At 70.9% G+C, this 10,840-nt stretch overlaps 1 protein-coding gene across 2 annotated transcripts; it reads right to left on the reverse strand.

Moving 5' to 3' along the window:
• Nucleotides 1-704: 704 nt before the first annotated feature.
• LSM14B (LSM family member 14B) lies at nt 705-10,461 on the reverse strand. 2 transcript variants are annotated; one of them, XM_045833455.1, is made up of 10 exons: nt 10,111-10,459; nt 8,205-8,368; nt 7,227-7,356; nt 6,369-6,485; nt 4,255-4,449; nt 4,055-4,132; nt 3,814-3,975; nt 3,396-3,546; nt 1,877-2,062; nt 705-1,696 (listed from the first exon to the last, which is right to left on the reverse strand). In XM_045833455.1, the coding sequence occupies exons 1-9, from the start codon at nt 10,418-10,420 to the stop codon at nt 1,891-1,893; spliced, it is 1,479 nt and encodes a 492-aa protein (XP_045689411.1). In that variant the 5' UTR covers nt 10,421-10,459; the 3' UTR covers nt 705-1,696; nt 1,877-1,890. The 2 variants fall into 2 exon arrangements, with proteins under 2 accessions (XP_045689411.1, XP_045689412.1); XM_045833456.1 differs by lacking the exon at nt 6,369-6,485 and having other exon boundaries at nt 10,111-10,461.
• Between the last annotated feature and the right edge of the window lie 379 nt (nt 10,462-10,840).

Genomic DNA, 10,840 nt, shown 5'->3' on the forward strand with positions numbered 1-10,840 from the left:
GCCTGCGCAGCGATGCGGCTCCGCTCCACCCGAGGCCCTGCCAGTCCAGGTGACCGGTGGGTGGCCCGCCGTCCGCCGGGCCTGCTACAGTGCACCTTCTGAGGATACGGCCGGCCCGGCATGGAACAGGCGGTTATCAAAGCACTTTCAGGGCGACTCGCCTGTTTAACTAGAGTCTCCAGCAAACTTACAGGTGCTTTCCCGCATGTAACCTGCAGTTTGCGCCCGGTCTCTGACGGGAACGAGGACACGAACTGAACAGGTGCCGCCAGCAGCGGGATCGGCCCGTGTGTAGTGCCCACGGAAGCGGGGGTGCCTCGGGCACTCCGGGGCATCTTCTCTCCCGGTCAGGGACATCGGCGGCCCGAACAAGGGGAAGGTGGACAGGCACCGGCTGCGGTGTGTGCAGGGACGGCTGCTGCCCCGGCCGGAGGGAGGACAGGCGCAGCTGGCTGACCGGCCCGTCCTGTGGGGTTGCTTCCGACGGCGCCCATCTCGGTGGAGGGGGCACTGGGAAGCAGCTGTTCTGCACGGCCCCAGGGGGCTCCTGAGCAGGTCCATCTGTGTCGAAGAGCCGTGCCACTCCGGGCGGGGGCGGGGGCAGGGACTCGGCGACCAGCCCACCCATGGCGTGTCGGGCATGACAGGGTTCAGGCAGAGCCAGACGGGACCACTTACTTCGGGGCAGAGAAGCAAGTCTTAAATTAAAGTCTGCGTGTTTATTTTAATTACAATTTACATTACTCCAACAGAGCAGCCCTGTTGCTACGTTCTAAGTCTTAGCCGTAAGTCCTATAAAAATAAACCCAAGCTTTTACAGTAACTTAATACAGAACCAAAATCTTCAGAGCTGCCCGGGGGTCAGTCCCCACGGCGCTCCGGCTGGCCGCGACGCCCCGCCCCGCCCCGGAGGGGCGCATGCTCGTGCCAGGGTGCCCCGCTCACGCATGCGACGGTGCACAGCCCGCCTCCCTCCCGCCGCCCACGAAAGAAACAACTATGTACAGCTCAGGAGAACGTGCTCTCGGTCGGCTGGCCTCTTGGGAAACGCGGGCTCACGTCCAAGAGGGGCAGCCGCCGATGGTGGCTGGAGCCGAGCCCCAGAGCCTGGCCAGGCCACGGGCAGGCGGGGCAGAAGGCGGGGACACCACCGGCACCCGGACCCCCCTGGGGGGCCAGGCTCTGAGTGCGCACAGCCCTCGGGGGCACTCACCTCCGCCGCGCCCCCCAGGCGCCAGGCAGTCTGCGCGCTCACACAACATGATCGGTGGGGACCCCCTTTCCCTGCCCGGGGCCCCAACCCCCGGGCCGCCCCTGCCTGGCTCCCGAGGCCCCACCAGTGGCAGCGAGGGCGCCAGGCCGGCCAGCAGCACCGGGTCCAGCAGGGGGACAGGGCTGCTCCTGACTGCCGTGCAGCCAAACGGGATCTGCCTCCACTTTTAAAGTCAAAGTGAGGATCGGGCTTTCACTTTAGAAACCTTTTTTCAAAATACAACCGTAGACCGGACTGTGCAAAACTGAAGAGGAAGGGGTCCAGAGGCCTGAGAGGTCTCCCCAAAACACCCCGAAAACAAGCGGAACCTCGTCCAAGTTGCGTGACGACGGGAACAAAAACGGAGAAGGGTGACCTGACGCAGGTCTGCCCGTGAGTGCGGCGTCCTCACTCTGTGGCGTCTGCTGCTGCTTCGGCCAGAGCCTGGGGGGCCAAGGGGAGGGGGTTAGGGAAGGGATGGGGAGGGGGAAGACCACCACGTGATGCACTGAAGCAGCACCCCAAGCCCCAGCCGGGCCAGGGCTGCCCAGACCCCCACCAACCCAGCACAGAGTCCTTTCTGCACGCACTGCCCTCTGAGGACCCTGAGGGGCCCCCACTCACCTCCGCCTGCCTCCCTACACGCGGCCGGTCCCGGCTCTGTGGGAGGTGGGGTTGCGCCGCGCGGTGCCACTGCCCCTGCCCCCTCGCAGTCCACCTCGGAATCCACGGCCACGGAGAAACCTCCCTGACACGCCGAAGGTTTCCGTGTTGAGCTTCCTCTCCTCGGCCCACGTGGTCCTCCTGGAACTGAACCAGACCAGGGCGTGGGACTGACTGCAGGGCTGCGCAGCCCAGCTCTCTGAACCCAGGCACAAGGGCAGATGGCCACTGTGCTCCCGGAACAGTCGAGGGCCAGTGAGAGGGGCGGCCAGCCAGCCCCAGTCCCCGACACTGCAGGTGCACCCCGGCCAGGCGTCCTCGGACCAGCCCACTGGGCACAGAACCCACCCCTCAGTCACCCAAGGCGAGCTTGAGACGGGAGGGCTGCCAAGGAGCCGCCCGGGCTGGCCTGGCCCCTGGAGTCCCAGGGACCCGCAGCAGATCCCTTCCAAGCGGGCTCTACCGGACGAGGAGGGGCTGGCTGCACGGGCAGGGTCCCCACCACCGTGCTGGCGCTGTGGGGGCGGCGGGGACCAGCACAGCACAGCACAGCCGCAGCGCCCTGTGCTCCCCGAGCACCTCCAGCGAGGACCCACGTCCGTCCCCAGTCTCGTTCACAGCAGCGAGGCTGCATCCCCACTGCCTTTCCCGGCCGCAGACCTGCTCCCCCCTCCCGCCCCCAAGCAGCAGACCCGCCAGCCCGGCCTGGGAAGCACGTCGGAAGCCAAGCCTCCCCCGGACCCCGCTGAGACGCAGCCGCTCACTGCAGAACCTCCGCGCCAAGACGGCAGCCGGCCGCAGCCCGGGCCCTGAGCCTCTGGGCGCCCCACGGCGCCGGGTGGGGACCGGTCACCACCACAGCCCGCCGGCCCCACCCCCACACCACCCGCCCAGCTCAGGCTGGGGGGCCCCGCCTGCTGCCCGCGTCACCCGCCCTCACCCCGGTTCTCCCCGACGCGCGTCATCTTGTGTGCACATCGCCCTCGCCCTCGCTCCCCGCTCCCTGCCAGGAAGCCTCAGCGCAGCCGGCGGGGACCCCAGCACGTGCCCCGTGTACCCCCAGTGCTCAGCGTGCCCGGCACCCGGCCTGCCAGGCAGGTGGGTCGGAGCCCCCAGCACGCTCGCTCCCCGCACTCCACGCCCAGTGCAGCCGGCGCACGGGCAGCGCCAGGCCCCTGCGCCCCGCTGTCAGGGAAGAGCACCCACAACTCGGCCCTCTGAACACCCCGCAGGTCGCCTCAGGCGGCAAGGGCCTCGCGCCTCCAGGGTCAGCCGGGCACAGGAGGCAAGCCCCCGACCACTGGGGCGGGCGGGCGGGCGGGGGAGCCCAGCCCGAAGGGAGAGCCCGAGGAGGGCCGCCCGTGCCGCTGACGCTGTGTCCACGGGGGCCCCGCGGGAGCGGGCCCGGAGAGGCGCGCCCTGACCCCGAGCTGAGCGGGGGCACTGAGGGCGAGCGCCGGGGCCCCCCGCGCCCACCCACCTGGCCTTGAGCTCGGACGAGATGTTGTCGAAGAAGGACTTGGACTTGTCGTAGTAGCAGGAGGGCCCCAGGTGGTCCTCCTCGGCAGGGACCTCGTCACTGGGGGTCACCACCGCAGGGTCCTTCTCCTCTCCCTTCTCAGCTCTGTCGTCTGCAGCCAGAGGGGCACCCTGAGCTGGGGGAGCAGGCGGACGAGGCCCCTCTGTCCCGGGCAGGCCCTCCCGGCCCCTCGGCGGCGGCCGCTCTGCGCTAAGTGGCACCTCCACCTGCAGCCCCGGCCCCCGCCCCACGGGGCACGCCCCAGTCACCCTCAGAGGGCGCAGCCCCCCGCACCGCCCCCCGCCCGCTCCAGCTGCCGTCCCCCGACCCGCTCCGGGAGGCTCTTTGGGGCGCGGGCGGCTTTCCTGCAGACGCAGACCTTTGAAGTTCAGCTTCTTCTTGAACTCCTTGTCCAGCTCCTCTCGGTTGAACTGGGCGTTCGCGCTCTCGAAGTCGAAGTCGCCCTCAAACCTGATGGTGTTCTCCTTGACGTCGGCCGGGCGGCTCTGCCCTCGGGAGCGGTTCCTGGTGCGCCTGTTCCCTGCGGACAGAGGGCGGTCAGGGCCGGGGGCCACCGCAGGCAGCACCGAGCACGGGCGAGCCGGCGGCGGCGCGGGTACCTGATCGCCTCCTCTGCGGCCTCCTGTTCTCGTCGTTGACCTGCGCAGGCGCCTGCACCGCGGCGGGCGGGCTCACATCTACGGCACCAGAGGGGACAGTGAGGCGGGCGCCCACCGGGGCAGAGGCGCCCCCCCTCCCCCTGGGGATGGGGGCACGAGGCCCCAGGCAGCAGCGTGCGTGGAGAGCGGAGGGTGCGCACCCCAGGGAGCGCGCGTCTCGGTGCCGCTGGTGCCCTTGCTGCTGGGTGGGGCCGTGCGCCCGTTGAGCTGCACCCCCACGGCGCCCTTGCTGCTGGGCAGGAGCTTCTTGGCGTTCAGGTTGTCGAGGGAACCAGTCTGGACGGCCTGCTCCACCATGGGGCTCTTCCCGGCAGGGACGGACGGGAAGCCAGCTCCTGTGTCCAGGAGGGAGGCCCGGTGAGGGGAGGGGGAGGGAGGGAGGAGGAGGGGAGGGAAGGGGAGGAGGAGGGGGAGGGAGGGGGAGGGAGGAGGGGAGGGAGGGGAGGGAGGGGAGGCAGCGCCCCACCCCCGGCCAACACTCAGGTTCAGGTCGCAGGTCAGGCGGGTGCGGCAACTGCCCAGCGAGGGTCCACCTAACACAGGCAAGGCCCTTGGCGGGACCCTCCTCTGCAGGAGCCCCCACAGCCAGGCCAGCTCCACGGGGCGCCGACCCCGGCTCCGTGCTGGGACACCAGAGGAGAGAACGCCACCTGGCCGTCAGCGAGCACTCGGGGAGGTTTAGGGATGGCTTTCCAGAAACCACGCAGGTGTGGACCCCGAGGGGGCTCGGGAGTCCCGAGATGCTGGTGTGTTCCCGGTCTGAGAATGCGTATCGTGCTGGTCCGCGCTGAGTAAGCACCGGTCTGGGATGGCCCAGAGAGCGCAGTGATCGGCCACTGGGGTTAAGGCGCAGAACAGAACGCTGTCAGCTTTGCACAAGGAACGACAGAGGTGGAAAGGAGAACCTAAGCGCTAGCGGCAGAGACAGCCTGCACTGCTCTCAGAGGGGAGGCCCATCCTGAGGAGCAGGCACCAGGCTGCCCTTAGCAGTGGGGCTGCCCTGCCGGCCCAGGCCCAGGCCCAGGCCCGGGCCCAGGACAAGAACACGCAGACACAGAGCCTCCGGAGGGGCCCTTGGCAGCCGCGCGAGTGCAGAGGGACGCACCCTGTTCACTCGCTGTCGCCCCCTCCAGCCCCGGCCTGGGGAGTGGGTGGTGCTCGGAGCTGGGAGACAGAAGCCAGCCCTGACCGACCTCCAGACCCCACCCTCAAGGGGCAGCCAGGGCGAGCGAGGACTGCAGAGTTCACCGTTTCTCCCCGAGAAATAGAAACCAGAGGAATCGCTGTGACAAAGTCCTCGTTACCAGATCAAAGCACTGCCCAAGCTGACTGGCCCTCTGCAGGGTCCCTACGCTGGGCACCGCCCCTTCCCCAAAGCGCCTCCTCCAGCCCTCACAGCCCTCCCCGAGTGACACAGCTCCGGACTGCTTCCTCACACCCGGACGGACTGCTTCCTCACACCCGGACGACACGGACAAGAACCTTGGGCCCGCCTGCTCTCTCTGACGGGGGCGGAGCAGTCACACCGTCCTGCCCAGGAGCGGTGTGCAGGGTCCCAAGAACAGCAGCACGTGCGCAGTAACTTGAGACGGGAAGAAAGCATTACTCCTTGATAACCGCACACCACGTGCAAGCACAGACCGACAAACGCTGTCCTGGACGTCTCCACCATGGTCCCCCACAGTGTGGGCGGGGGCTGCCTCTGGTAACACGGGCCGACACCACAACCTGGGCCAGACGGAATGAACCGCCGCCCTCCGAAGCCCAGAAACTCCCGCCCGGACCGCTGCCGGCAGCCAGCTGGTGCGGCACAGCGAGGAACGAACGAGCCGGTCGTCGGGCCCACACGGTTCACCTGCCAATGGCTCAGGCTGGTCACCGCACTTTAAAGCGGCCTCCTGACGTGGAGCCGCCCAAGCCCCAGAGCAGCGTGCGGGCCGCCCCGCAGGCTCCCCGCCGGTCCTGCCCCACCGCGCAGGCCCCGCAGAAGCGGCGGTCCCCGGGAGACGGCCCCCCACACAGCGGGTGGAGCCGAGGGCGGCGGGTGTGGTGCAGGTCGACCCGGAGCCGGTCCCCCGGCTCTCTGACCCTCCTTCCACGCGTTAGTTACTGAGCCAGCGCCACGTGCCGAACCAGAGACACGGCTTAGCCGGCCCACGGGCTTGGCGCTCTGCCACAGCCAGGCACCTGGCGCACGCTTCACCCCTCGCCCCCTGGATGGCAGGACAGCGCGCAGCTCTCCAGACCGCCGTACCCTTGGAGGCGAGCTGGTGCGGCTCTGAGGACAGGTCGGGCTCTGCGACGGGCTGTGGAGACGGAGAGGAGCTGGGGCTGGAGGCTGCGGCTGAGGCCGGGGGGCTCACCAGCTTCTCTGGAAGGGGAGGGGAGACAAGAGCACAGAGGGGCACAGGTGAGCGACGAGAAGCTCGCCCTGCGCCCGGCAGGCGTGGAGGTTGGAGAGGCCGAGCGTCCGCCCCACGGCGCCCTGCTCGCACAGACCTCGTCGGGGACCCGGGGAGCTGGCCGGGAAGGGCACTGCCACACCAGAGGCAGCGGTGACGGCAACCGGGCTCCCTGGAGCTCAGGCCCCACAGAACCGCCGAGGGCCCGATCGCACCCTGTCGCCGCAGAGCTCCGGCCGGGGCCGGGGGTCCCTTGCTCTGAGCATGTGGGCAGCCTCAGCCCAGGGCTGTCCCCCCTGGAGGAAGGGGAGGTTCTGCGTGAGGTGCTTTCAGGAGACCGGGAGAAGGCGGTGGGGGCGCTGCGTCGGAGTCCCACGTCTACGGGCTTACAGGTGGGCAGGCAGGTAGGCGCACTGTGGTTACACCCGGTGATCACTGGTCCTTTGAGGCGGAAGTGCCACGGCCTCCCCCCAGCGAGGCCGACACCCAGACGCACATGGGTTTGGGTCGTCTGTTCTGAAACCCAAAACTGCCGCCCCTCCCCTCCGCACCCAGTCACCCAGCGCAGCAGCCCTGATGCTGCACTGAGTCACGCACTGAGTGTGCCCTACGGGCTGAACGTGACAGGAACACAGTGGCCCCCCCGTGGAGCCGAGGCCCCACGTCCCCGAGGGCAGGTCGCAGCCCTGCGGCGGAGAGCGGGTACTCACCTAGGCCCAAGGAGGCTGCGTACTGCTGGCTGAGCAGGGAGCTGGCGGCCAGCTGGCTGTAGGGCGGCATCCCGCGGAAGGGGCTGTAAGGCACGTGCGGCTGGAAGGAGGAGCCCGAGCCCAAGGAAGACTGAGCAAGGGCGCACGCAGGTGAGGGAGGCGCCGGGGGCCAGGGGGCACCCTTCAGGCAAAGGCGGCCGCCCGCTCTGCCCGCCTGCTTCCTGGGGGCTCGGCTGGCTCCCAGGGGTGAGCTCCCCGCCATCCCCTCCACATTCCCTCCCCAGCCCCACCTGCCCATGCGATTCTCACTGGGATTCTTCCCCGACTCAAGCCTTTGGCCCCGCCACTGCCTGCCATCAGGTCGTCAGTGCTCTCTGCAAGGGAGCTGGGGGGCCGCGCTGGGCTGACCCTGCCCCACAGCAAGGAGCGCAGCCGCGGGGACCACTCCCAGTCCCCCAGGCGCCGCTGGGGGCTCCTCCGCCGCACCCCCGAGCCTCCCGCAGAAAGCTGATGTACACTTAACTTGTAAGTTAAGAGAACGTTAACCCAGGCTCCCTGCTCACCCTGGGCAAAGCACTCCTGGCCCCCAAGCCCGGTGGGTGGCCTCCAGCACTGCAAGTCACCCCCGGGGCAGGGGCAGGAGAGCATGCCCGCAGGCCCGGCTAGCACCCACGCCACGGGGGCTGTCGGCTGACCCCGCTAGAAAGGACGGACGAACTCGACACCCCAAGAGCAGCCTCCCACCCTGCACCTGGCACGGACACGCACACGCACAACCTGTCTCGGTCCCCTCACCCCTGACTGCGGCCCTAGGACCCAAGACTTCCCCAGCAACTCTGACGGCCTGGACAAAGCGACTTGTCACTAAAAGGCCATCCCTCTGTCGAGTATTCTGGCCAAACAGGCGACAGCAAGCTCCCCTCGGAGCCGCTCCCCTCGGAGCCGCGCCCCCTCCCCGGCGCGGGGCCACGCACTCACTTGGACGATGGCCGGGTCCTGAGGGAGGGTGTGCGGCGCCTTCGGGGGCTCGCACACCGTGATGTCTTTGATGTCGCTGCCCCGGAAGATGATGTACTCGTAGATCTCCTCCCGCGGGGGCGCAGGCCTGTCCGTGGGCCGGTCCTCGGTGCCGAAGGACCGCACTGGGGAGCGGAGACCGGCGCCGTCAGCGGTGCCCCCAGCCTGGTGCACCCAGTCGGACCCCCGGGGGGCAACCCCTGCCTGGGGCGCCCTCCGGGGCCGGGTGTCCACGTTGCTACCACTCCACCCCCATTTCCGTCGGACAACACCCACGAGACCCCCGCTGGCAGAGCCCCGAGAAGCTCTGGGTCAGAGATGCCAACAGGGAGCGACCCCTGCGCCTGGCAGTCGCACGAAACCACGTTGCCAGGCGGGAGCACGGAAGGCCCGGCGCCCGCCGCAGAGCAGGGTCTGCGTGATGGGCTGAGCGCCCCCCAGCTGCTGTCTGAGCCCACGCCGCGCCCGGGCAGGCCGTTTTCTCCGGAGAGAGCCGGCCGGATCCCGCACAGCCAGCCTGGGCGGAGCCGACGCACAGACAATGGGCGCGGGGCCCGGAACTCGACACCCGCCCCCAGCCTCTGTGTCTCGGAAGGGACCTCACCGTGGCCGCAGGAGCCCAGCTGAGCCCCTCCTCGGGCCTCGGGGGCAGCCCCGGTCTACAATCGGGGGGCAGCCCCCGCTGCAGCCCCGGCTCCTCTGAGTCTCGGCCTCCCCACCTGGGAGGTCGCGCCAAATGGAGTCGACCGCCCGGAACTACCCCCTGGAGCGGCGCAGCCCACCCCACGACGGGAGCGCCAGGCTCTGCAAGGACCCGGGCTCCGAGCCTGGGGCCCCGCGGACCGAGGTGCGGGCCAGCTCGAGCTTGACCCCTAACTAACGGCTGACGGCCGGTTCTCGGGCCCCCAAGACCCGCCCCCGCCCCCGCAGGCCGGGCTGCACTCAGCCCGGCCCTGGAAGAGACAGAGAAAGGGCACTCGCCATCTTTCCCGGAGAATGCAGACAAAGAAACTTTGAGGCCCCTCCTGCCTCCGCGAGGCCGGGGGGAAGCCGCGGCGCAGCCGCCCAGGACGGCTCAGGGTGGTCCCCGGGGCGCGCACACACAGACCTGCCGCCGAAGGGCAGACCCCCCGGGCGAACGCGGGGCAGGGTGGGCAGACGCTCTGAATGGGGATGCTCGGCCGCGGCGCCGCCCGGCAGGAGGTCCCGCCCCGACGAGGAATTAGCCCAGGCCCCAGGCCCCGGCTGCTTAATGGGTTCCAGAAGGGCTCGCGGGAGCCCGCTCCCCGCACCCCCCGGCCTCCAGGGGAGGGCCCGAGAGCCCCCGGCCCCGCCCGCGCGGGGACCGCTTCCCGGCGCCAGCGGCCCCTCGGGCAGGTGGGGAGCAAGCGGCGGCCGACCCCCACCTGCAGGGGCGGGCTGCGCGCGGGCGGCGGCGGCGGCGCCGCGGGAGCTGGACCCGCCCCGCCTCCCCGCCTCCCCGGCCCGACGCCGGCTGGGCGCGCCGGCCGCACACAATAACGCCGCGGCCGAGGGAGACCATTGTCCCGACGAGCCCGGGGGAGCGCAGCGGAGGCCCGGAGGGAGGGGAGCCGGGACGCCCGGAGGTGCGGGCGGGGGGCGCCCGGGCCGCGGGGGGCGGGGGTGCCCGGAGGACAAGGGCCTGCGGGGGGCCGGCTGGAAGCGAGGGCCCGCGGGGAAGGGAGTGGCCGGCGGGGAGGGCCCGCGGGGGCGGGGGAGGGGCGGCCGCGGGTGGAGGGCCCGGGAGCGCGGCGCCCGGGCCGGGGGCCGCGGGTGGGGGTGGGGCGGGGTTGTTGGCGGGCGCGGGCGGGCGGGCGGGCGGTTGGGGCGGCGGCGGGGCCGCTACCTTTGGCGAGCGCCACGGTGGAGTTGTCCGTGTCGATGGTGTAGAGGATGCCCTCGTAGCGGATCTGCGCCTTGGAGATGAGGCTGATCTTGCTGCCCAGGTACGGGGTGCCCGACGAGCCGCTCATGGCGACGGCCGCCCGGCCGGGCCCGGCCCGCTCGCCTTCGCGCGGTCGCCTCGCCGTCCGCTCCGCTTGCGCGCCTCCACACCGCCGGCCGAGGGGCCCGCGCAGGGACCAGCTAGCGAGTGGCGGCGCGCGGCCGGGGTCTCTGAGGGGAGCGCGGGGGAGGAGGGGCCGCAGCAGCCACATCCGGGGCTTCGCGCCGCCACGCCCCGCCCCTCACGCTCGCCGCCCATTGGCGCACTGCGCTGGCCGCCCTTTAAATATGGCCGCGCCGCCCGCCTGGGGGGCGGGCCCGCGCCCGCGCCTGCGTAGCGAGCCCCGCCCGTCCGCCCGCCTGGCTTTCCCCCACTCTCCGCCTCCTACTTAGGTCGGCTCCCGGCGGGCCCCGCGCTGGGTGGGAGCACGAGACCAAGCGGGCTGGCCTAGGGGAGGGGTGGGAATCGGGCGTCGCGGAACGCGCGTGCGCGGGGCGGGTGGGCGGGGTCGAAGGAGCAGGGTAGGTAGGCGGAGTTGGGGGCGCTGGGGGCGGGGCGGGGTGCGCGTGCGCTGGGCGGGGACGGAGCTCTAGGCCCCGCCCGCCGCGCGTGCCAGCTCCGTCCCGGCCCC

Source organism: Phyllostomus hastatus, unplaced genomic scaffold (assembly GCF_019186645.2).
Source record: "Phyllostomus hastatus isolate PE091 unplaced genomic scaffold, TTU_PhHast_1.1 phas_contig_17, whole genome shotgun sequence".
NCBI classification, from domain to species: domain Eukaryota; kingdom Metazoa; phylum Chordata; class Mammalia; order Chiroptera; family Phyllostomidae; genus Phyllostomus; species Phyllostomus hastatus.

Bases quoted from the DNA above. Each gene is read 5' to 3' on its own strand.
- LSM14B (XM_045833455.1), bottom strand. From the start codon at position 10,420: ATGTGGCTGCTGCGGCCCCTCCTCCCCCGCGCTCCCCTCAGAGACCCC. The intron at 8,369-10,110 runs GTAGCGGCCCCG...TCCGCTCCCCAG, and splicing joins CACCGTGGCGCTCGCCAAAG to TGCGGTCCTTCGGCACCGAG. The intron at 3,976-4,054 runs GTACCCGCGCCG...CTCTGTCCGCAG, and splicing joins GCCGCAGAGGAGGCGATCAG to GGAACAGGCGCACCAGGAAC.